Source organism: Petromyzon marinus, chromosome 5 (assembly GCF_048934315.1).
Source record: "Petromyzon marinus isolate PM22_M1 ecotype Great Lakes invasive population chromosome 5, UKy_Petmar_22M1.pri1.0, whole genome shotgun sequence".
Taxonomy (NCBI): Eukaryota; Metazoa; Chordata; class Hyperoartia; order Petromyzontiformes; family Petromyzontidae; genus Petromyzon; species Petromyzon marinus.
Genome location: NC_133671.1, coordinates 14142241 through 14169053, shown reverse-complemented (window position 1 = coordinate 14169053; position 26813 = coordinate 14142241). Strand labels below are relative to the sequence as shown.

Sequence of the window (26813 nt, the reverse complement as noted above, 5' to 3'; positions counted from 1 at the left end):
TCATCAGCAGCGACTAAATCTACACGCACTGTCCCGCGTTAAAAAAAATAGAGAACAATTTCGATATTTGTATAAGTGGAGCCGTGGCGCAGTGGTTTGCACGATGCATACCACGTGTGTCATTTGAAAGGCGTTGCGCAGGCGATGTTACGCTTACAGCCAATAAGTGGTGCTAACTCTAGCCCAGCGGGGGTCTCAACCTTTTTTATATCGCCCCCCTAATCCATACCACTGTTGTCACCGTCGGCCCTATCCCAATTGCCCCAAAAGCCCCCCCACCCCACCAAAACATAATAAAGGTTATTTGGGCCACGATTCACACACACACACAGAGATCGCATGGCCACGTCTCTAGTCAACGCGGTGTAAAGCGAGGCATTTTTTCTCGTAGTGCGCGCGTTCGCCTGCTTTGTCGCCGCAACGTGGCGCCGACGATGCTCGCGGAACATTCGCGAAATAATTTCTCCTGCACGTTTCCCGTGCCGAACGCAGCCTGCGCCAGCTTGGGAGGCCTTCACGACCTCCTGGGCGGAGGGAAGGGTTAAGAACCGCTGGTTCATAGGCGATGTGGAGTGAAGCGGCGGTGGCGTAGTGTTACCGTTACATGCAAGATAATCGGCGGTCCCTAACATGAACACTCTTCCCTTCACCGCGCACGAATGTGGCTCGCCGATTAACAACATCCATTACCGCGCCCCGTGAGTCCCGAAAACCAATTCTGATTGGTGACAGCGGGATTTTTCAGAGTCGCAGCGGTTCGCATTATCGGGCAACGTTGTAGGAGCACGGGCTGTTTGACGTTTACCTCTGCAAGATCCGAATTGACAGAGTGTAAAACAAATGTAAAGTCGCGGTCCTGAAATTGCTTTGCGCAGGCCACCGATGGTGGAAGGGCCTCGATTAGATACAACTCTGGAAAGCCCCTACACCCTCGAGAGTCGAGGCCCTTCGAGGGTGTTTGGTCTCCACCTTCCCGCTGGCTTTACCCCACCGCACGCGGTGCCGTGCAGGTGGAATTGGTATGCAGTCCGATGTTCATTCGAGATTCGCAACCGCATCACCTCCTAGAGACTTCACAAACCAAGTTTTATTATGGGAATCTGGCCAGTCTTTTTTTATTCTAGCACAATATTGACCTTTCCCCCCCCCCCTGTTAATCACACGACTATGAAACAGAATAATCGAAGCATCGAGTTTCCTGGCTGCAAGCTGGGCTCCTCTCAACCTCAACAATAGCTCTGTTATTGTTCGTGAGTGCGAACAGTTGCCACCGAACCTAGCTGAGTAACTGGCCAAACGGGATTTTCCGCGTAACAAATAATTAAATCGTTGAATTGAAACGGCGTAAGAAAATGTTCGGAAGATTTGTAATAAATAATAATAGATAGCGATACCGAAGACATGGGAATAACGAATACAGAATACTGACCACACGGTTCGTTTAAAAATAGTCTATAACGTTTTCAGCCTGTACCCCGATTCATGTAATTCTTACGTCAGCACAAATTCGAGAGAATATAAACAACCTCACAATTGTTACATGTTATCTTGACATTTCACGATTACATTTTTAAAAAATCAAGAGTCATTTTAGTGTTCCGAGTACGGGAGGTTTGTGAGACGAGTATTGGACATCTGCCTCGTATTTTCCATTTCACAGAAACAGGTTCTCTGTTGCACGCTTTTTATTAACTCACAGTCTGTTGTTGTCGTATCCTCAAATCTTGTAACTCAAATTTTACCCACTTCCCAATGTGGTATCGACTGCAAACTTGGTATACTTATGTCATACTGATGACAATACTATATTCTATCATTAAAAAACATATATTTTAAAACATTCATTTTTATTTGTTATGTTTCGGCTTGGCTCTAAATGTCCACGCTCAACTAACGTTGGCTGTAAATCACCACGGTCCCCTTACGTTATGGCAAGCCTCGGGTTCACTTCCTGAAGTCGTGGAGTTCTGACATTACGAGTACGGTACATTTCATGAAAGCGTGTTTTTTTCAAAAAAGTTTATTTTTATATTACTTATTTTGGTAAACGTTCGTGAAAATACGAGCGCGTATGGGGATGAGCAATCGTGCTCTTCGCAACGGCGTTGATACACGCGTACCGATAGGTGGCTTCTATTAATTTCCACATTTTTTTAAAGGATGCACAGCAACATAAATATGTTGGTTTATTTGTATTTGTTACACGGATGCTCCCGTTCAGCCAGTTTCCCGGATCGTTTACACGGGAGGAGATCCGTGGCGCGTTAGCGCAGCAGCAGCAACAACCAAATAAAAGATTTGAAAAAACCCCGTCAATATTGCAGAGAACTAGTACAATATCCTTAAGGAATATTGCACAACCGACAAACGAAGTATTCAGTGTGCGGAAGAATTCACAACTGCTCTTTGTTTTTTTTTGGTAAAGTCACGTATAAATAAGAAATAATAAAATAACATAATAGCGTACGACGTTTCGGTTGCAACACAAGCAGCCATCATCAGGTACAGAAGAGCCAAATTTACGAGAGAGAGGAAACACATAACCTTAGAGATGTATATACAGACACCCAAGTAGGGGGGAACTAACACAGCTCAAACAGGGGACACAGAGAGAGAAGCATACCAAACAAACAGGGTTTAGCAAAATTTGGAAACCATATAAAGCAACACAGGCGGTCGGTCAAAACACAATTAACGCATAGTCTGGTTGATTACGCTATTTCAAAGATTGCTAAATTGCAAGTGAAGTATGAAATTTAAAATACAGACCACGCACACACACATAGACATTCTGATGATGGCTGCTTGTGTTGCAACGCAAACGTCGTACGCTATAATGTTATTTTATTATTTCTTATTTATACGTGACTTTACCGAGAAAACCAAAGAGTAATTCCTGCAGTCACGAAAGCTTCGAATCAAGTCTGAATTCACAACTGACCAGCTTTGATTCACATAACAGAGTTTGTTTGCGACGTCGAGATGACAAGGTTGGGAATATGCAACGAACGTGGAACCTCTAACCAATTCGACTACGGCACAAGACCAGACCGGCATATTCGGCTCACGGTTCCGTGAATGCGCGTTTGGCGCATGGGATGAGAAACCGGAATGCCCCGGACTAAAACTCACCGCGCACACACGGCACGGTAAAAACTGAGAGCTCCTCTGCACAGAGAGAATCAATTATCCGTTGGCGCGCGCCACCATTCCGCTTGACCACCGCCGTTGGCAACCCCCACAAAGGCCCTCAACGCCTCTGATATTCCGAGGCAGTCTCTCATCTGAGCGCCGAACCGGGCTCATGGACTTGCTTCGCTTTCCGAGATTTGGCTCGCATTCACGGCGCTTTGGTCCCAGTAAAATGAACTCCACGGTCCGGACAGACGACTTCGGGTCTCAATGCCGCCCCGTGCCCGGCTTAGTGGTTGTTTGCTGGTCGGCAATGCGAGATCGCAACTCGCGTTTTCAAAATTCATTTCCGCCCGCCGTCCCCCACCTCTTCCCCCCCCCCCCTCCCCGTGAGTGGTTGCTGCCCCAGATGTGGAGGATATGCAGAGGTCTGTTGCGGTGACCTCACAGCAGTGCTTCTCTGACGCCGTCTTGCGGGGGGCGTTCTCGAGCACAGGGTGGTGCACCGCTCGCTGCGGAAGTCCCCGCGTGGAAGTCGATGCGTCCCGTTGCCAACGCGCAAAGTTGAACGTAATCGGGGGGGGGGGGGTGGGTGGGGAGAAACTTTAATTAAACACTTCCCCCTTGGATGTATATGTGCGTACGGTTTGTTGAACTTCTTTCGCATCGTACGTAGCCAGCCGCGTAAATCGGAGGTGCGGGGGAAGAACAATAAACTATACACAAAAAAAGCAATTCTAAAGAAATGAGTTTTCTATTTAGATTATTTGAAAGTGCATATCTTCAGTGGTTGCCTAATATCGGAAGAAAGAGCAGGTCTTGTTTACCTCCTTCACCAATCCACACTGACCAGCGTGGTGAAGTATGGCAGAATCACCTCCATGCCGAACACGGTGTTGGGTGGAGAAACCTTCATCCAGCAGTGGATTTACAAAAGGCTGTAAATTGTAATTTGAATCACAATATCAAATAAGAGTTGCGCCTCCGCTTAGCACGGTTGGATACGTACGGTGCAAAAGAAGTTCAACATACATACACACACAAAGACACGAGCTGAGTTAATCGCTCCATCTCCTCGGTGGGAGCCGCCCCTCGCACGCGTTCTCTGCTTTAGCCGCTGCTCCATCGTTAGTCTCGACCATATTTCTTAAAATGTATTTGTTTACCTTTCCTATAAACTGCACTACAATCGGTGTTTTTGTATTGTCTGTTGTTGTAACGTTCTGACCCGCCCCTCCCGAACGTCTGTGAGAAGTAAAAAAAAGAGCTTCGATAGCTCATCGAATTCCTCCAAGGAATAAATAAATATTCAGATTCCGATCCCTACGAGCGACGTGCCTCGCTCAGGTATCCACCGATATCCGTACCAAGTCAATGGGAGTTATCTTTTGTTCTCGACGCTCGGAATTACAGCAGCAACGTAAAGCGGTTCACATATTTGTTAGATTAGATTCACGTACAAATAGACGTGGGGGGGGGGGGTATCTCAATCTACTGCTGGATGAGGGCCATCCCACGCCGTTGCTTGTTGAGTCTTCACCACGCTGCCCATTGCGGTTTGGCGAAATACGCGGGAGCATACAAGTGCAGTACAACTGATTTTTTTTTCTCTCGCAATGCCCTCTCATCTGTCCACAGCATAGCACAGCGCCTATAACAGCGTGGCGCGCACGGTGAATACTCAACCTATAAAGCGCTATCCCTGGCTCGAACATGATGCGCTTTCGGAGACCTGACTCCAGATCCGGCGCGATTCCGACGATGTAGTCATAGGGACTGCGTGAATCCTGAGTGAAACCATCCGGCCGCAAGTGTTGTCGCTGCGCGCGGTGAGACTACGTCGTGTGGTAATGATGCAGCAGCAGCAGCAGCGAGCAATGTCTGGCTCCAGTCTCATCGGCGGTGGAGATTTATGTTTGTTCCTGCAGAGCATCCTTCACAGAGGCTCCCCCACCGTGTCCCCTTTAAGCGGCAGTGTCTGAGTGCCGCTGCGTCCTCGTCCGCGCACGACGACGAAGTTCCGCCGTGTATCCTTTCGCAGCCTTTGTGGGGCGAGTGCCGTGGGCGAGCACACACGAAGGCCGGCACGGCACGGGTTTGTACGGTGGCCAGCACCACGCTCCCCGGCACTTTAACACATTCACACTTGTGGAAATACACTCTTGTACATTTCCCAAACATACTTTCCATCCGACGTCAAATAATGACACCGTCACGTGTAATAGTTACCATAATTCGAACTGCGCATGTGGCCTCTTTCCCCACCGTCCCACCTCCGCCCACAGCAGGCTGCTTACAACAATTTTCCCGTGGCCAACCCGAGCAGCAATTACAGCATAAGCAGCAGCACTTTGTACGTCAAATTGCGCTCAAAGCAGCCATCCCGGGGTTTCAAATTGGCCGGGGGTCTGCTAAAGCCGGGGCCGGCACGTGCCACTCACGTGTTTTTGTCCGGGAGTGTCGTCGACGTCGACCGATCCGTCTCGCGGGACAAGCTGCATGACACTTCCTTACGTTTAAGCAAACTGCTTCAGAGAGAGAGAGCGCAGCGCATCAACAGCAAGCAAGCATGACACAACTTGGCATGGTGGGTTATTGAATGAGAAATGTACTTGCCGACGCTGTTCAAACGACCCAAAAAGTCTCACATCTGTAGTGAAGGGTGACGAATTACAATCAAATTTTGCGTATTAGCTCAAGCCACCCAATCCCCCGTTTATCACGTGACTTATGTGCTGCCACTCTGAATCCCTCCAATCTCCCCCGCCCCCTGTGAAAACAGACGATGCTCCGTAGACTGTTCCTCCTTAACCTCATCGTTCTGAACCTTTAGTCCTCTTTTTCCATTCCCTTCTCCATACTTTACCAATTATTATCCATTTTTTTTATATTTTCTCTTTAACCTTCCCCGCTCCTTTTTTTTTCCTTTTTCCATTCATGTTATCTCTGACTCTACTCCTCTTCCCGTGGTTGTGCCACGGTTAATCAAAATCAGAATCTTTATTTAGCCTGAAGGAATCCGATGAACGACGAAGCTCTTTTTCTTCACAGACGCTGCAAGTGTAGTGACGTAAATGGTGCTAGCAACTGTTACAGGAGTGCAACCGTGCGTCTGGAGCCTCTCTCTCTCTAGCACCATATTTGGCTATACCAAATAAATGCAACTATAGAAACTATGGAACTAAATGGAACTAAGTACGGCATGTCAGCCAGCCCTAGGGGGGCATAGCCCTGGTGATGGCCTGAGAGAGAGGGCAAGGGAGGACGTGATCGCCTGAGTTGGGCACGTGATGCTCGGTCGAGAGATCCTTCGGAAAAGGTCTCGAAGGGGGCGTGGCCGAAGGCGGAGCGAGGCCACGCCCAGGAGCATCAAGGGGCAGTCCCCGGGAGTGTTCAGGGCTCGTCTGTGGAATCAAGCCGGGGTCCCGCGTCTCTTCATCTAGGGGTCTTCGTCTCGAGTTAACTCGCTACCCGCATAGTGAGCCACATCACCTCAGTGTTACCCGCTAGGGAAGTTGTTCAATAAAAGTGTTGCCTCCCAGTCCAGAGTGTGTGCCTCCGTGCTGGTGAACAACACTACACAGGTAAGAAATAATGAACGTCCCTCTGCCAAGCCACAGCTGGATGAAGGCACCCGCACGCCACGCCGGTCGTGGTGAAAGTGTCCCCGGGGGGCGTTAGATATCACCACGAATGTGAGACGTCACCTCGAGTGGAACTATCGTGGTCGAATGATTCACAACTCAGTGCGCGCCGCTGTTCCACTCCAGTGGCGCGGTTCTGGGTAAACGGATAAGATGAATTCGGCCTCTGCTCCGTAACTCAACTGTGCAAATAGGTCCACGGACTATACAATATATATTTGGAACCACACGTGCCTTTTTTTCTTCTTTATTAACCTTCGTCCATTATAGAACTCGAATTATCATCTTTGTCATTTTTACCCAAATGGGGCTTTGTGCGAGGTAGCAACAACATTATAAATAGGCCAGTCGAACTCCAACACGCGTGGTAGATAGATCACGATCGGAAGAACGCCGTTATTTAATGTTATGAATTGGTATACAGTTCACACTCTGCAGTGGATTAGATTATTTACAGAATGTTACGGCGTTTAATAACGCTTCACTTCAGCGATTAAACACGAGGCTTTTTTTTAAATACATAATAACGAACTAATTAGCTCTTCATAACGAGAGGACATTCTGCGAACGCTGGAGCAACCTAATGATGACTCACTGCTGCGCGTAATACTGCATTGAGCTCCTGACAACAATTGTAACTGCACGAACATCGCCCTCGCCTGTTAATTGGCGGTAATCACCACGCGGTGTCAACAATTCCACTTGCACGGCCCCCTTTTCTCTCGAGAGAGAGCCACGGAAACCTCTCCGTGGAATCTCTCGGTGGCTCTTGGAAGAACCCCGCTGCCGAACGACGCGACACGCGGATCAGGTCGTTGTTCATCGGCGCACGTCTCCGCGTTGTCCTCGACCCCGAACCTGCGATAATTATAATATAATTATAATCAAGGTTGGCTACGTACGGCGCGTTGCGGGGGGGGGCTAAAAAAGTCGGATCGCGAAACGATCCACCATTGATGATTACAACAAATCGCTTGTTATAATTAATCATTATTTGGTGATGTTGCTGCTGCTGCGTTGGCTGTGGTGCACAAACACAAATAAAAGCAGCAAAAAAACTCCACACATTCGCCAATAGCATTGCGGCTCTAAATGGAAAAATATATATGATAGGCGACGTTTCGGGCAATGATCCTTCTTCATGTCATGTCAATTATAGCGCAGTCCGTTGCGTGCTCCAGCCGCGATTGAGAAAAAAAAGTAATCCTTAAAACGTACTCCGTGACCGACACGGCTTGAGAGTGGCTTTTGCCCAGCAGTGGATCGAGCATGACTGATGTTGCCATTATGTGTGTCACGCTTGTGAGGGCAGACATCACGGGTGATAATTGGCAACCTACATTCCCACCGTGCCCCTCCTCCACCCCCACAAAAAATATATAAAAACATGTTTATTCCCAACCAATACTCTTTTTTTTAAGGGAGCACAAACATCTTTACAATGAATCAATCCCCCGCTTGAAAATCTTCTATTTATCACCGCTGTTCTATTGAAATCTCTCTCCATTCACGTGTAATTTATATTTTTATTTCCCCTCTCTCTATGCCTCGCCATTTGCGGGGATGCAAAATCCCACCGCATGTCACACAGGTAAGGCCGCAATTATTTGCACCGTGGGGGGAAGACTTCGCATAAACGCTTGAACCATTTCCACTCCCCCCTCCCCTTTCCTTTGCTCACCGCGGGAAGCTATGCAAGCCTCCCGAGGGGAAGCATTGCAAACTTGGGAACAAATCGTCCCGTAGACGTGTCTTGGGGGGGTCGAAAGTTCAAGGCGGAAAGGAAGAGCAATCACGCCCATCATCACCTCCGGAGACTACAAAATGAGTATCGCTTTTGTGCGAGTCAACAGTGGGAACGGTTTTTTTTTGTTAAGAAAAAAAAAAGTCGGGTGTTTTGATTCGCTTCTGATTTGGCTCCATTCCACCACTGCGGTGTTTTTGCTGCCAGCCACTCCTTTTTTCTCGCCTTCTTCCCTTCCGATCGATGTCTACTCCCTCTCTTCAACTCAAGGCCACTCCGTGTGAGTTGTGTACCTCGGATCTTTCCGTCTCTGCACCGCACGGTGGTGAAAATATAAATTAATATGAATTAAATTAATTCAACGCACGTCAGATGTTTTTCACCGCTGGGTCAGCCCCAGAGCGAAGGAGCACCACCACAGCGCTCGTTGGGAATATTGTGACTTCATAGCATTATTTTTAAAGCAAGTTGAACCACGAATACAATTACTTTTTTGTTACATACAAAATGCATTTCCTATCGCAAAGCATGCACCAGATCACTATAATCAGGGATTAATTTTCTCACTTGTTTTTTTTTTACGGAACGCTGCTAGGATGGCTTCGAGTCGGGATTATTGGCGTAAGGCACTACCACTAGATGACTCGATTACAGTGCAAGGTACGCCTATCCGTAATATTCCGAAATGACTGTGCCCTATATTCGTAAGTACTGAGGACGCCCGGTAACCCTAAGTACTATTCACGCACGTGGATTTCTCACCACCACTACCACACGCATCAAAACAGGACAACGAGGACTGATTGAGGCTAGACGGATGTAGCGTGCCAACATAATTCCGGATTGTTCCGGCGGATATGTGTAGCGGACAGGGCGGCCCTGGAGTTAGCAGTGTTTATTGATAATTATTAATATTTATAATTAAAAATGGTGCTAAATTAAACTAAAAATATTTTAAAATACTATTTTTTATTTTACCAGGTAAGGCCCACTGAGCTTTAAGCTCATTTTCAGAAGCGACCTAGCCACAAATGATAGCTTAATGGAGTAGCTTGTCACGTGAAAATGTATAGCTGCCAAATACTATGAACGCATGTTGATTCTAAATGTGGAGGGGAAAATCGGAGGACACGCACAGATAAATCCACGCGACCACTGGAAGAGAGACACGCAAACTCCCAATATACAGCAGTAATCAGGTTCAGAATCGAACCCACGACCTCCTGAATACCAGGCGAGGTAGTTAACATGTCGCCACCGCGAGATAGAGCAGTGGAACAGCGGGCGAGTGATATCTGGACAGGTCGTGACCCCCCCCCCCATCCCCCTTCATCAAACCTGTACTTATCATGGTGGTAAAGTATGTTCAAACAACCTCCGAGACTGAAACGATGTGGGGATGCTTTCATCCTGCAGCGGTGTGTGAAGGGGATTGCAATTTGTATTCCTATTATACGGAGCTCCTGGTAACAGCTTTGACTTCCGAGCTGTAGGAGATGTGGCCCATGTAGTATGGCCATAGGAGCCATCAGCAGCCACACGAGTTACACAGGTGCACACAGACGAGCCTTGGAATCACGATGTGAATCACGATGTCAGTCAGACAGGTTCAACACTCACACGCTGCATGCAGGCTTATCCACTGGGAGAAAAAAACCAAATCTGGTTTGTTTGTAATGAATTATATAAATAAATGACATTCCATTCCACATTTCCACATACAACATATATTTTTTATTAAACTATCTGCCGGATGACCTACCAGAATTGTTAACCAGCGGTTGCATTTGTTTAAACGCGCAAACTCTGGACTAGTTTCGCCCTATATGCAGCTTATCAGCAGTTAGGCGTCCAAATAATTCTGCTGCTTAACCAGATGCAATTGTGGACTATCCACGCAAAAAAACCAGGAGTTACACTTTGTAGCTCATTCTATGGGAGATACAGTAATTGCTATGATTATCTGTCTTTTAACGTGACTAATGACCAATGTTACAAAAAACAAATCAACCGAATAAATGATTGGCGCCAAATAAAATTGATAAATGTGTGTTCAAACACAATTCATGAAGCGTAACGTATTATTACAAAAATACATTGGGCAAAATATCTGAAATCTCTGCAAGTCCCAAATAACAGTCATTATATTGACTGTCAAAAAAAGAAGAGTACGCGGGCATGGGAAGGACACGTCGCTGGAATGGACTACAGCGTCAGCCTAGGGTGGGAAAGACGCGCACAAGGACGTCCACTCGGGAGACGGAGCGGTGAACTCATCTCGCGTGCAAAGTACTCGGTGGATTGTTACACCACAGGATCGTGAGAAACGGTTGGAGGCCCGAGGATGCTTTCATCCGACAGTGGATAGACGATGGCTGATGTCAATAGAAGGAGGCAAACGGTGCACACAAAGACAAATATCGCCCGTAAAGCCTTAACAGACTGTTGGGGAAAGTGCCGTTAGCGAACACCTATGAAGGTCAATACGGCACACAAAGGGGAGAGTGCAACACCACGCCCGACCGCCTTTGTCTCCCTCGTCACGATGTCCGCACATTGCACAAGGTACTCAATTGAGGCTGAGTCGACCTAGGGGGAGGTCCAGTACCGATTCAGATATTCGTCACTGGTGTTAGGCCGTGAGCGGGAATCGAACTCGCAGTGCGCTAACCGCTCCGCTGCCGCTCTCCACTACGGCGCACACAGAGGCAAAATACAACGATGCACAGACACGCGCGCGCACACACACACACACGTATGCCTTCATTGCACAATGGATAGAGAATGAAGGATTGGTCAATGTGGCAAGTGTCGGGCACCGCAGATGTGTAATATGATGTGCACACACACGCACCTCATGCCACAAAGAAATGAATGATCCTGATACCGAGACTGGAATACTGCATTCTGACCAAATCCCAACGCTTCAATCTCTCTCTCCAATTCATCCCCGTACAACCAAGGACACTCGAAATGAAATCAGACGCCTTCGCAAAGAAGCGTGACATCACGGGCCTGTTTAACATTTCTTTTGGACTCCGCAAGACACAGCTACACATCAACCCACGTGAAACACGAATGGCCAGGCACTGTTGACATTTTGTGTGCACAACAATTTATTTAATGTAAACAAAATTTATAGAATTTGCAGTCCACTTTAGACAATCCACTGGTGGATTAAATCCTCCCTCAAGCAGTGTCTGCCGTAGTTTGGTTTTACCTTTCTTTACCTCTCTGGCCAGTGAGTCGTGGGTTGGTGGAAAAGGTTGCATAGGAGGGCTGAACGACGAATCGATTTCAAATCGAAATTTGAAACAATGCGACTAGCAAATCGCAAAGGCTGAGATTTTTTTGACGTCTTTATTTATTTATTTAACCTAACAATTGTTCTGTTTGCTTGTTCTATTTCAATTAAAACATTTAAATAAAAACATGTTGGAAGCAATTCATATCTTTTAAGTTCTCATCCTTGCATTAGAATATATAGAGCAGTTCATATTTTGATGGTATCACGTGGTAATGCTCCATCACACGTTTTAAATCTGTTACACAGTGAATATTGAACTGAAGCTTGATTAAAAAAAAATCTCAAATCAAATCGCAATGTCAGAAAAATCACAATGAGATATTTTCCCCAAATCGTTCGGCCTTAGTGCATAGGACTTGTTAAAATATGACTCGACACTGATGTTAGCCGTGGGTTCGGAATAAAACCCACTGGGTTCGTAGCAAACTGCAAATGCCATTGTGACACGTGCCCATTGCCAACAGGTGAAAATAACACAGATATTGAAGGTAATTGTTCATATTTTACCACAATAGGTCGTCCTTACAAGCACCACAGTCACAAAATAAATGCCAGTGTACGTTACTGCTGTGGTTCACTTTAAATAGCACGGAATTGGCTTATTCAGACATACGGTAGGTATGTACGTTGAACTTCTTTCGCACCGTACGTAGCCAACCGTGCTAATCGGAGGTGAGGCGGGGAAGGACGACAAACTAAACACACAAAACGCAGTGCTAACAATCCGTTCGTATGGACGAGGTTGACCCCCCCCCCTCCACCCCAACTACAAACGTGAATAAGAGCCGCATTGAACCGGGTATCCTGAAGCCTCGAGAAGAGGTTAGCCATCTACACGCCTTGTTGCAACGTTTCCGTTTTGCAATGCCACGCGTTGCCCGCCAGGCGTCGCCAGCACTCGATGGGACGATCACGGTAAAAAGACATTCTTTGAAGTCGCGGAATTTTTGTCTGACCTAGGTCAAAGGTCACACGCATCCTCGCGACACCACAACTCCACCCTTGGGCCATTCCGATCATCGCTGGCTCGCCGTAAACTCTGTGCGACAACAAATCTTTAAGCGAGTGGCGTGAGCGACCGACCGACAGACCGATGGACAAATCGAGTCTCGTCCACGGTCAACTCTCGAGTATCTGCATTGGTGGGGGGGGGGGAAGATGGCCCGAATGAAATAAAACAGTGAATGCAAAGCACATGTGAATTAGGCTCTAAAATAATGGGGGAGGGGGGGGGTTACAGTGAGGGAAAAAAGTATTTGATCCCTTGCTGATTTCGTACGTTTGCCCACTGACAAAGAAATGATCAGTCTATAATTTTAATGGTAGGTTTATTTGAACAGTGAGAGACAGAATAACAACAAAAACATCCAGAAAAACGCATGTAAAAATGTTATAAATTGATTGGCATTTTAATGAGGGAAATGAGTATTTGACCCCTCTGCAAAACATGACTTAGTACTTGGTGGCAAAACCCTTGTTGGCAATCACAGAGGTCAGACGTTTCTTGTAGTTGGCCAGCAGGTTTGTACACATCTCAGGAGAGATTTTGTCCCACTCCTCTTTGCAGATCTTCTCCAAGTCATTAAGGTTTCGAGGCTGACGTTTGGCAACTCGAACCTTCAGCTCCCTCCACAGATTTTCTATGGGATTAAGGTCTGGAGACTGGCTAGGCCACTCCAGGACCTTAATGTGCTTCTTCTTGAGCCACTCCTTTGTTGCCTTGGCCGTGTGTTATATGTCATTGTCATGCTGGAATACCATCCACGACCCATTTCAATGCCCTGGCTGAGGGAAGGAGGTACTCGTCCCTTTGATGCGGTGAAGTTGTCCTTTCCCCTTAGCAGAAAAACACCCCAAAAGCATGTTTCCAACTCCATGTTTGACGGTGGGGATGGTGTTCTTGGGGTCATAGGCAGCATTCCTCCTCCTCCAAACACGGCGAGTTGAGTTGATGCCAAAGAGCTCCATTTTGGTCACCTTCTCACCAAGCTGCTTGGCAATGGTCTTGTAGCCCATTCCAGCCTTGTGTAGGTCTACAATCTTGTCCCTGACATCCTTGGAGAGCTCTTTGGTCTTGACCATGGTGGAGAGTTTGGAATCTGATTGATTGCTTCTGTGGACAGGTACCTTTTATACTGGTAACAAGCTGAGATTAGGAGCACTCCCTTTAAGAGTGTGCTCCTAATCTCAGCTCGTTACCTGTATAAAAGACACCTGGGAGTCAGAAATCTTTCTGATTGAGAGGGGATCAAATACTTATTGCCCTCATTAAAATACAAATCAATTTATAACATTTTTGACATGCGTTTTTCTGGATTTTTTGTTGTTATTCTGTCTCTCACTGTTCAAATAAACCTACCATTAAAATTACAGACTGATCATTTTTTTGTCAGTGGGCAAACGTACAAAATCAGCAGGGGATCAAATATTTTTTTTCCCTCACTGGACATAGAAAACAGGGGTGAAGACGAAGACTGCGTCATGTTTGTATTGCTTCTGAATGTAATAATTTCATGACATCCTTGTGATCACGTGAGCACCGGCCGATCTTTCGACGAGTTAAGGAGCAGCTGATAATGCCACCAGCGTGCGTGTGTGCATAAAATAATTGAATTTCTCACCAGCACGATTAATCCTCAACTCGGATAACCGATGTAATTGTATGCAGACGTTTTCTTCACATAGCGGTCTCTCCACGTATGTGTTGTTTTAAGTGATTGTAAGAAGTGTGTTAAAGTGCCACAGGGCATGACGCCACTTTCCTGGCCCCATGATCGACGCGCCTCCTGCGAGTTGGCCCAAAATTTTGACCTAAAACTTTCGCGACTGCAGGAATTCATATTCTTGTTTTTTTTATTTACACGCTTTTATTAACTCACTCGGTCTGTTGTTGTTGTATCCTCAAATCTTCCAGCTCAATTTTTACCCACTTCCCAATGTGGTATCGACTGCAAACTTGGTATACTTATGTCATACTGATGACAATACAATATCCTATCATAAAAAATAAAAAGTACTATATATTTTTTAAACATTCTTTTTTACATGTTATGTTTCGGCTTGGATCTAAATTGTCCACGCTCCACTGACATTGGCTGTAAATGACCACGGTCCCCTTACGTTGTGGCAAGCTTCGGGGCCACTTCCTGGAGTCGTGGAGTTCTTTCATCACGAGCACGGTACATTTTTTTTAAACATTACTTATTTTCGGTAAAGTCACTTAGAAAGAACCAAGAATGAGTTGACCCGAGTTCGCTTTCGTCGTTTTTTTTTACATGCGGGTTGGAAAATCCATACAACAAAACCCCCCCCCAACAAATCATCGCTTAGGAACTCAAATTACTCTATGTGTTGTAGTTGTTGTAATGCAATGATTTATTGTACACGATAGGCTCCGGTCGGCCCCTTACAATTTGTAGTTCAGAAATCGCGTCACGCCGTTGAGTTCGCTCGCGCGCGTACACATTTTGTGGGGAAAAACGTGGCCCGTAGCAGCTCGTCACTCGAAAAAAGTGAAGCCTCCCGAACAACTCTTTGGTTCTTTCGGTAAAAAGTCACGTAGAGTAATTCCTACAGTCACGAAAGCTTCGAAATCTTAGTTTCCTCCCAAACAATTCTCTCAGACCGCTTGCACGCGTCCTGGGCACCGACGCGACACTATCTCCGAATTTAGTCCTCAATTTTACCGCAGCCACGGGGTGGCGCATATAAATTGCCGCGTAACAGCCTCACAGAGTGCTGCAGTGGGCTAATGCGAGTAAAAACAATATAACCATTAAGCAGCTTCTGTTACGTATCTCTGCGTGACAATATACGTTCGTCTCTCGGTCGATTAGGCCTCCAGATGTACGTTAGCCGACAGCACTTGTTTAAACATGCAACAATCTGCATGGGCTTCCACCCTCACGGTCAACAACAATTCATCGTTATGGTACAAACGTCTCACTGGCCATGCCGAGTGCTCACCTCACCACCACTCTCTCTAAAATCCGCCCGCACACCTTTAGCGTCATTCCCCAAAGCACTTTGTGAACGGGTACTACCACACCGCAATGCGATTTTCCCCACCGAAGCCACACAAATAATGGCATTCCAGGCAATAACGCTCAGATTATACGACCCACGGGACCCTACATGTCACGGGGAGGTCAAGGGAACACAAATCCCGTTTGCGTAACACGTTAACGCAGGAGCGCTTCTGAAGCGACGCTCGTAATTGGGTCAGAAAGTGTCTCGCTTGCATCAGTGTAGCAATGTGTTTGGCACAGAGAAAGAATCCGCAAGTCCCTTATGCCCGAAACGCAACCCTGTCCCCACATTCCCACACGCGCCGCCTTATCCATCCCGCAGTGTCACACTGAATATTGCACGTAGCACAAGCCGGCACAACTTGCCAAGATGTCTAAAATCTGGATCGGGGTGGGTGTTTGGCGAACTGTCGGATTTTAGTTGAAAGGTTTGTGAAGAGAAAAAAACGTTCTTTCACTCCCAGAATAATATATGCGCTTCCCAACGCTGGCAGTAAGGAAGTCGACCATCAAGTGTGAAATTCACCATCTTAACCTCCACAGGGCCAGATTAAGATTTTGTAGGCCCCTGGGCTCCAGGTACTGTGAGGACCCCAGTGATATTTTCAAAAGGAAAACAAAGTTAAAGAAAAATAAAATGTATTTTTACAAGGCTAACAACAAATACAATTCAGCATTCACAACTGAAATAACTTTTCACTTAATCTCTGGAGGCCCTCCAGCCGGTGGAGGGCCCCTGGGCTGCAGTCCCTAAAGCCCCCCGTGCCTTAACCCGGCCCTGCCCCTCCACCATCCGAAGTCTTTTGGCACAACACCCTGGACCTGACTGTTTGTTGTCGTGGTGGTGGTGGTGGTGGGGGGACCGGGTGAACAGATTCCATGGGCACACGTAGCAGAGAGAAAGGAATGAATTTGTCACGCCGCTGCAGACGCCAACGATCGTCATCCGTAGCAAGCCAGGACTGCTGCTTCCTGGCGGTGTCTCAGTGGAGCGCACAATCAGTCATCACTCACTCTCTTCTTACAGAACGCAACAACAATAGGCTTTTTTTTTTATTTCGTGGACTCGAGCAGTTGCTGATACCATAATTTCGTAACGGGTTTTTTTTTTCTAGGAGGGGTGGGGGGGGGGGGGAGAGATGACGTGCAAAATATAAGACACGACAACATTATATTGCACCTATAGGAAGCCACGTTTTTCCGCTACCATCGGGATTTTTTTTTACTTAAAACAAGACAGAAAAACACACTGAACAATCTAACAAGCCACGAGTGAAACAAAAATACTGCAAAGGGTGCACTTTCAGTCTCGGCCAGACGTACGCAGATGGTCACTCCCAAATCCAGCCGTCTTTAATATTCAGCCAGCAGCGCTGAAGTAATTTCAGACCAAGTGCACCTAGGGGAGGCCCCTTACCAGGCATAGAATCTAGAAACTAGAATAAAATCCATGTCATTGAGGTACCCAGTTCAGTGTCCTGCACCATCCAAACGTGTCTTTGGGCTAAAGTTCCACGGCTTAAAAACTGGCAATTGCAAATACAATTGTATCACATTTAAATATATTCACAAACATTTCAACACTTTCCGGTCATTTGGTTTTTCTCATTTCAAGTTTCCAAAACCGACAGATTCCCCTCCCCCGCCCCACACCTTATCACGCGAAGAGGTACACTGCTGCTGCTACACGTTCCAGAGTTGTACTCGTTACGAATGGAAATTAAAAAAAAAACTCTCTAAAGGGCACTCCCGAGTCTCTTTCGCACACGCGCAGAACACGCGCCCTCTTGGAGTTCACAAAGGGGAATAAATAACATCGACAATGTAGTGATGCGAGAGAAACTAAACAAGGCAGGCACTAACGGTGATCGCTACAGCTTGGATTCTTAGTTAACTCTCAAGTCAGTTTGTGCATCTCAAAAGAGAAGCATGTCCCCACGGCAAAAAGCATCACTCAATACGAAGCCCTCAGCTGGCATGAATGCCAACCGCTGCAGGTTCTCCGACAACGCCTCGTGTCTCCTGAACCGCCGAGGCCTGGCTCACAAAGGTCATCGTGCGGAGGATTTAGAGAGCATTGCAGGAGGTGAACAAGTTGAACAAGGAGGCAATGCCCAACGGCGAATTTTAACATCAATAGGCGATCGCGTTAAATAAAAAAAAAAGCATCACACTGCAAGGTTGACATCCTGGTCTTATTTCAAAGGACAACACGAGATGGTTGGTCCGCAGTTTGCCGGTTAAACCGACCCTGCGACAGCACATGTATGTTGAACTTAGTTTGCACCGCACATAGCCAACCGTGCTGCATCCAGGGCCGAGCTCAGGACCAACACGTTACGTTTGGCTGCACCGTGTATTGCAGTCACTCCTTGCTGGATGCACGTCGCATCAGATTCACATTTTTCAATTCCAATAACCACCAAAACGTCTCATGGCCCTTCATCCATGAACCACAGGATGGAAATACGAAGACCAGTACTGCTATAAAAGTTCAATCTTTACAAGTTACCCTGAGGTTCACTTCTGTATGCGACTGGTCACATGATGAAATGTACAAAGGTATTGTTACACACGCACACACACGAGGGGGCAATCAGCAGTTTTGAAAACAAGTACTCAGTTTTTATAGTATTTTAAATATAAGTTTCTGATAAATGCATCAATCACATGATATTACTTGCAGTTGGATATAGTTTTACAATAAGCTCACAACTGAAGCTAAACGGTGCACTTTTCCTGAAAAAACATTCTACACTCGTTCCAACATAACCCATTCTGAACACTGAAAAATTGTGGCTATGGCTATGCAGCTGACGTGAAAAAATATTGAAGAATTAAAATCAATCAATACCCATCTCTTTGATCATCAATACAGTAGAGGGTTCAAAGGCCCGAGGCCTGACCCCACAGCCCTCCTCTGCTGCCTGGATTCCCAGTCCAGTCACCTTACAAGGGATCTAGGCAAGGAACTGTGGGTCTGCAGCCTACAAATCAAAGCAAGAGGCATTTTTCATGGTGAACATGAGGGAAATGAGTCGATTATTTACCATCTTAAAGACATTATTACAATTTTCTGAAACACCTCAAAGTTGAAATTAATACAAAAAAAGAAATCTGCCACGTTGGAATGTTTACCTTTCTATGACGAAATCACGAGACAAAATTCAGCCAATCGCAGCACACCATTACGGGTGCTACAACAACAACAACAAATATCAAAGGGGTCATGAACAAAGTTGCATCTTGCAAAGCCACGCGCAACTTGGTTTCTCCGGCGTTGCCTCATCCCTTTATAAACAAAGTGATGTGGACAAAATATATTTTTTTCCCGCAACACTATCACAGAAAAGTTGCACCGTTCAACTTCAAGTGAACATCACAGTACTGTAGTGCAATTGTTTTGTGGATCACGTTACCTCACTGTGAAAAACCTCTGACTGCCCCTTTTATACAGATTGCCAGGCAAACTCGCAAAATACACGTGCATGGGCGAGCCGTAGAAACGGAGTGCATCAACCGCTGATCTCTCTCTCTTCAGGCACGTGCTGCTCTCTCTCTCCATCGCTCTTTCCCTTTCTGCTCGCCGTTTTCTCATGGGCTCAAGGTGGAGCGCCACTATTGACGCTCGCCAGAATCCGCGACACTTCCGCCCTCTGCGCCGGGGTCATATGCTGCGTCATGTGCACGATGCAGTCCATGGCCACCTCTGGGTTCTCTTGCACGAGGCTGTGGTGGGGGGAGAGGACGGATGGAGGGTGGGCAGGCGGACATGAACCCGAAACACGCAATTTTACAGAGCAGGGTAACGGTAACTATCGCGCGTTTAAATATCACTTCTTGTTTATCCTGTTTTGCACAGAGTTCTGGCATGCAATTTTTGCCCTCGTTAGTTGACACATTTCCACCCCGAAATGTCCTGTAACTGCTGCCACTGTCAAGCTTCTTGGCCTGTGGTCGTCCTTGTAAACAAGAGCTGCTCAGCTCCATGGGGCCTTACCGGCTGAAATTTTGTCCGAGTTCTGGTCTCAATTATCCATACGGATGCAACCGTACTTGCAAAATAAATAAATATAATATTTCGATTTAAAGCTTTCGTGACTGCAATGATTCATCTTCTTTGGTTCTTTCGGTAAAGTCACGTAGAATGATAATAAAATAATAAATTGATAAAATAAAATAACACAATAATATTCTCACGACGTTTCGGCCACAACACAAGCGGCCTTCATCAGGTGAAGGGGGCGAGACTGTCTGGTAGGACAGCGCTGGAGTGAAAGAGCCACGTTCAGATACGGCCTTTAAGCTGTGTGAGAGGAACAAAGCGCCTTGACAAAGGAATTAGCATATAATTTAGCATTGAAATGGCTGAATGATTAGTCACAAGCTAATCATCATCAAGCTAATCATTCAGCCATTTCAATGCTAAATTATATGCTAATTCCTTTGTCAAGGCGCTTTGTTCCTCTCACACAGCTTAAAGGCTGTATCTGAACGTGGCTCTTTCACTCCAGTGCTGTCCTACCAGACAGTCTTGCCCCCTTCACCTGATGAAGGCCGCTTGTGTTGTGGCCGAAACGTCGTGAGAATATTATTGTGTTATTTTATTTTATCAATTTATTATTTTATTATCATTCTACATGACTTTACCGAAAGAACCAAAGAAGATAAATATAATATCTTTACACAATCTCAGCAGACTCAGGTTTTGCAGTCAACTCTCAATTTCCCGTGGGCAAATTATCCAAGCTGCGTATTAACTGTGCTCATTGGCACATATTTGCAACATGTTTTTTGTTACGCGTGTTTCCTTTATGACCATTAAATACCTCGTTTGTAAGTTGTTTAATATTCAGGGACCCTGTACGCGTTCTCTGCAATACTGACGTTTTTGGCTATTGTTTTTGTTGTTTCTGTGCTCACACACCACGGATCTCTGTCGTCAAATAGCCAGACAACTGATTAAACGGGATCATCAGTGTAACAAATAAAATTAACTTAATACTTGTTATGCATGTGCCTATTTAATTATGAGCTGCTCCTCACCCATCGATGGTCAGTGGCCCAGAGCCCACCTGAATGCCCAGTAAACAGTTTACTTTAAGAAGCTATACACAGAGGTGACACACTCTACATCATCACCACCATTCTACTTTGGAGAACAATAAGCACGTTTATAAAGGCCATTTCAGTCATGTTTTGCATTATCCGTGATTTCGTATCATCTCGACCACCCTCCCCCCCCCACCGCTCCCATTAACCTTTACAGGGCCCTCCTGAAAAAGAGTCTTGAGGCTCTGCGAGTCTTTTTTGGCTAAACAATAGCAAATAAAATGAAAACGACCCCAGATAACCGAGAGTTGACAGTATTTGACAAAGTCCAATCGTCGGACTCGACAACGACAAAGACGACAGCTGTGCGGGTGCCATACGCACCTCAACAGTACAACCTACACATGTACGGACCTTTTTGTTTTTACTCCACAGCTCGATTAGGGCCTACCCACACCGCGTCCGTCAAGGAGGGTTCCTCGACAATACTTCACTGCGACGGTCAGTGCGGGACGGCGAAGGTGCAGATGTCACTCCGCATGTGAACTTAAGGTGGGCGGGTTCATAGCGCAGTGCGCGAACCACTGCCGCGCTACCCCACACACTGCAGACACGACCGAGTGAAGGAGGAGGGTGGCACAAACTCGTTACGCAGAAAGTGCCTGCCACAAATGCACCACAATGCCTTGCTTATCTCGTCAAGGAGCATAAACCATCACGTGAACTCCGCTCATCTCCTTGCAGCGGCCTTTGGCTGACCATCGAACAAAGACGGTCACCGCACCGCGCGCTTTCAGATGCGCTTCTGCGGCCGTTTGGAACGCTCTTCCTTCCGATATTAGGAAACCGCTGCAGCTATGCACTTTTAAATACGCTTTTATGTTTAGTTTGTTGTCCTTCTCCCGCACCTACGATTAGCACGGTTGGCTAAGTAAACGCAGTCTTTGGCAGCAGCCCTGGCGGACCGTGGACGATTGGCTGAAGGCCAACGCAGGGCCACGCTGCGAACTCGCGCGAGACAACACTTCCGCAGGGTCTCACTTCCTGATCTGCTGCATGACGTGGTCGCGCTTGATGTACTTGATGTTCTCCTCGATCACCGAGCGGACGCCCTCCTCCGGCTTGAGATGCTTCTCCAGCCACTGCACCACTGCCTGGTTGTTGTCCCACAGGTAGGCCTACACCGGGAGGGCGGGGGGTGGTCAACAAAGGGCAAGAGGATGAGCATGGTCACCGAGAGGCCGTGCCACCGTTCCGGCCATGGCGAGGCACTAGAGACGAAACCTGTATGGCCACTCGTAATCACATCACGCTTTGCCGTGGAGAATCATGGGTAAAAGGATATATGTTTAACACGTAGGCTTTCGCGACCAATATGATTCATAGTAAAGGTTGTTGGGTTAGATCGCGTTGTTTCTAAATGTGTCGCAACCCTCCACCACCGGACACGGCCAATCAGTCAAAAATGTGTCATGTTGACGAAAGATAAATAATTCAATACTTTATCCCACCGGTGTGTTGAAGAGTGAATCGTTATAAAAGGATATACGATTAACACTCCCTTTGATGTCTCCACGTAAATAATTGTTTTTTTCTTATTTAACAAGCCTGACTCTGAAGGTTGATAAGACCTACAAGGTCAACAGCGGTCCAGAATTTGCTTGCTTAAATATATGCTACTTGATATGTATCTGGAAAATCAAAAGGCTGGTGGACTAAACCATATTTTATTTATTAGTGGAGACACAGAATGGAGTTTCCGCTCATATTGGCTTTAAACTGCTTGTGATTTAATGTATAATTTTCTGTCAATCGCATTATAAGCTGTAAACCAGACCTGGGGTTAATTGCTGCGGCAATTGTTAGCTGAAATGATGATAAAAATTATATTGTAATTGCAATTCATTATAAATAAACACAATTACACTGTCGAAGCGATTTACTGCAGTCACCACGAAACTATTCAAGCCCGCTTGGCCAGATTACATTCGTCACCGTCCCCCAGCTCGATAGCAAACCAAAACGAGCGCGAAGGCGAGCAACGCACCAGGAAGCCTCCCTCCTCCCTCCTTTCCAAACTGCACGTGAGCTTTTGCAGAGGGCCTCGGCCTGACCTCTCACCTTGACCGTGCCCTCGGTCTCGACGAACCAGCGGCGCAGCATGGACTGCACGTGCCCGGGGCCCGGCGAGTTCCCCGCGCTGGGGCTCACGGACGGCCCGAGCGCCGGATTGGCCGCCAGGACGCGTCGCTTGCCAGCGTCCTCCAGGAGCAGCCGCCGTAGGCGCCAGTAGAAGAAGGAGCGGGAAGTGCGCCACTCGATGATGTCCTGGTGGACGCACGCATGGTGGGGTCGAAGGGTCAAAACAACAAAACACAAGCCCCCCGTGGTCTCGCTGTGCTCGTCTTCGCTGGCCACGATCCATCCCGCCGTGGGATGGGAGGCCTCCCTCCCCAAGAAAGTTGCCACTTGTCCAGGACGGTCACGTGGATGGAGTTATCCGTCTCGCTCCAGCACGTGAGCCAATCTCCTCGCTCCATCGCCATAGCGGTCGTCCTCTCAGTGGGGTTCTCCTCTCAGAGGGGTTCTCTCCCTGTGGTTGCCGTTCCATCACCGATCTCGCCCATCAGCAATGATCAATTCTAGCGACGGTGCGTTCTGCCCAAACCCATGTACTTTTATGAGCAGACAAGGCGATGTCGCGTGAGACACCGCTGGGCTCTCACCTAGCTTCAAGTAATGCTTATCACTCTATTTGTCTAATCCATGAGGTTAACTCGTAAACTACTACAGTAACATGCAGGATTTTTTGCTCGTTTTAGTTTTGAACCCAAAACTGGGAGGTGCTTAAGAAACTGCAGTACAGCAATGGATGTAATCTCGCCGCACGGAACGCTGAGCGTAACCCCCTTGTAGCTGTGGTGGATTTCTCTGGGTTCATTAGTTTCCTCTCACGAGGCTTTTCCTGGGAAAATAAGTGGCAAAATAAAAAAAAAACCCACACACAACAAAATAAACATCGACTTGTTTCAGTACAGTATTTTTCAAAAGCTCGCGCAGTTTGTCTCAACGGGGAACATCGATCTGAAGTTCAAGAGGGCGATGCTTTTTGCTTAAATTGCCATTGGACTGGCCTGCTGAGGTTAGCGTCACTGTGCAAGGAAACTCACCATGATGGCGCCCTTCTCCTGCATGCGCCCGGGCGTGTCGTGCAGATCGGCAAAGCGCACGGCCACCTGGTGGTATATGGGCAGCAGGAACTCCTCCCTCTCCTTCAGTTTCATCACCAGAAGCTTTCGGCTCTCAGCACTCAGCTCGGGCGTGGCTGTCGGGAGAAAGACAGACCGAGAGGCTCGGTCACCAACCTCAAGGGTCTCGCACCGATGTCAGCCCAACGTCCCCCCCTACCCCACCTCTGGCATTTCTTCGTCGCAGACGCTGCTGAAGCTCACACCATTGTTGTCTTCATCGCATCGCGACTCTACTCAAGCAGAGGCCTCCCACCGAGGCGGCCTCCCCAAATCCCTCCCCAAATCCCTCGTCTCGTAACTCCAGATGATCAAAACGTCTGCTGCCCGACTTCTTCCTCACACTGATAAACAAGGCTACGTCAACCCATGGAAGCGGGAGTGGGGGGGGGGGGGCGGGCCAGCGGTGGCGGCAGTGCTTAGTGCGCTGAACTAGAAATCCGGTGAACTTGGTGTTTTATTTCCGACCATGGCTAACGTCACTGGCGAGCGATATCTGAACCGATCCTTCAAGCACCCGCGCTGGCCAGCATGGCACCGTACGGTCAAAACAATGATCAAGGCTGACACAGGGTGTGCAGGGCCATCATCCAGAAGTGGTCTGACAGAGGACTGTAAATCGTTATTATTATATATTAATAATGATGAGGGCAGTGAGGTATTTCAGTTTGTCTCTCTCCATCACTGCGAAGAGAGTCCCATAAGTCGCACTGGCATTTTATTGCAAATATTTATTCTAAAAAGGTCTGTAGACAGCGCAGGTACACCGTGCAACAACAACAATAATAAAAAAAAGAACGCTATTTGGTATGCCAATAACGATATTTTTGTATTAAAAAATACCGAGCCGTACAAACGTTTGGCTTTAGTGCACCGGGCTGCGCACATAACTACACAGCCTTTGCCTTTTGCCGAGCTGTTTTAATAAGAGCTGCCGTGCACCCTCCTACCCATACAGACGCGAGCCCCACTCACTTAAATTTCTCATTCCGCCTATGCTTGCGAATAAAAAAATTACATGCGTTTTAAGGCACAATACCCGGCACAGCATTTCCAATTGAAACCACCGCGTGACCCTTTATGCTTTCATAGTAATTTGGGACAGCTTGCACCCCGATGAGGTAAACTTGGCACAAAGAAAGTGACATCAAGTTGGCAAATAACAGGGTTGGAGACACCTTTGTGTTCAGCCTGTGCTTTTATAAACGCACACCATGACTTATAATGCTTTATTTGTCGGTTTACGGGGATAAAGGAAAATATGTTCTTTTGAGAGGTTTTTTTTTTTCAAATGCACAAACACCGTAATAAGAGTCATTAAAAAAAATACGATTGCATTCATTGTTATTATTTCTGTTATCAGGGGAAGAGGAAAGGGTGTTTTTTTTTTCTCTCTGCTCATATTCCATTTGTCATCCTCTAATTAGTTCCTGATAAAATTGGCATATCATTTTTGATGACTTTTACATTAGTGCCTTTGGAATGAAGTTTGCCTCTTAAAAACATTGCCAATGACAAAACAGCCGAATGGGAAAATGCCCAGAAATAACTGCCTGCATTTTTTTTTAAGAGGATGGGGATGTGGGGGGGGGGGAAATGCAAGAAATTGTACAGGGGCACAATTTTCAAAAAGGGGAAAGAAAAATGTAAATAAATAAATAACAAGGACACTTTTAAAATAACCAACATTATCTCAAACTATTCATGTGGAGCAGCGCTGGGTGCTGCTCTTGCAAAATAGCAGAAAATTACATCTTCAAGATGCCCTAAAAACATTTTCTTTTTTTGTTCTTCAATTTATTTCTGAGGACTTTAGCCATGACAGACCACCCATAGGCAGGCAGCGAGTGAAATTGCTCTTCCGGAAAACGGTAATAGCTGCAGTTAGTATTTAGGTGTTTCAAGTAATTGTGCAATATGCCACAATTATGCCATTTATGAAGGAAATAGAGGAACAAAAAATAAAACTGCATAATTTTCCTTTAAAATATCATGCCTCGCAGAGGCTTTAACTCGTAAGCGGATGAAACAAAATCTATCACACTTGTGGGAGATTGTTTATGGTGTTATTGCCTTAACACGCATAAAGAAGAAGCGTTTAAAATATATTTTTGCATTTGAAAATATCACCTCGGACTTAAGAAATGACAGACGCTGGCGAAAAAAATGCCGGCAAATAGAGCTATTGGAGAATGTTAACTTGAACATAACTAACATTTCCGCAGATATGCGGTACTGATGCCATTTGAAGAGTTAAAGATCAGCACAAACCCTCGTAATGGCCGTGCCACCATAAAAAATCTAACTTTTACAACCAAGCATCAATATTTTAAAATCTATGGCTTTACCTCGGTGGATTTCCTTTAACAGAAAACACAAAACAACAATTCATATTCTTGGTTCTTTCGGTAAAGTCACGTGACTTTACCGAAAGAACCAAGAATATGAATCCCTGCAGTCACAAAAGCTTTAAATCAAAACAACAATTCTGCCACTTTGTGTGCTGTGGTAACAGGCCGAGATCTCTTTATGGAAATCAAACGTTGTTTTATCTGCACACGCACAACAACTGAGATATAAAAAACACGTTGCCACTGCGGACATACTGGCAGCCTGCCTACATTTCCAAACTTCTTCACGAGGCTGTGAATGGTGAGA

The 26813-nt window shown here is 46.5% G+C and overlaps 1 protein-coding gene across 5 annotated transcripts in view; it reads right to left on the bottom strand.

The window, feature by feature from the left end:
* Positions 1-15178: 15178 nt before the first annotated feature.
* LOC116939092 (acetyl-CoA carboxylase-like) overlaps positions 15179-26813 on the bottom strand; it is a 99092-nt gene continuing 87457 nt past the window's right edge. For all 5 annotated transcript variants that reach the window (XM_032947037.2, XM_032947038.2, XM_032947041.2 and 2 more), the window contains 4 exons: positions 24078-24232; positions 23029-23235; positions 21949-22085; positions 15179-19584 (listed from right to left, as the gene is read on the bottom strand). In XM_032947037.2, the coding sequence (XP_032802928.2) occupies positions 19458-19584; positions 21949-22085; positions 23029-23235; positions 24078-24232 (626 nt within the window). In that variant the 3' untranslated portion in view covers positions 15179-19457. The remainder of the gene's footprint in view (positions 19585-21948; positions 22086-23028; positions 23236-24077; positions 24233-26813) is intronic.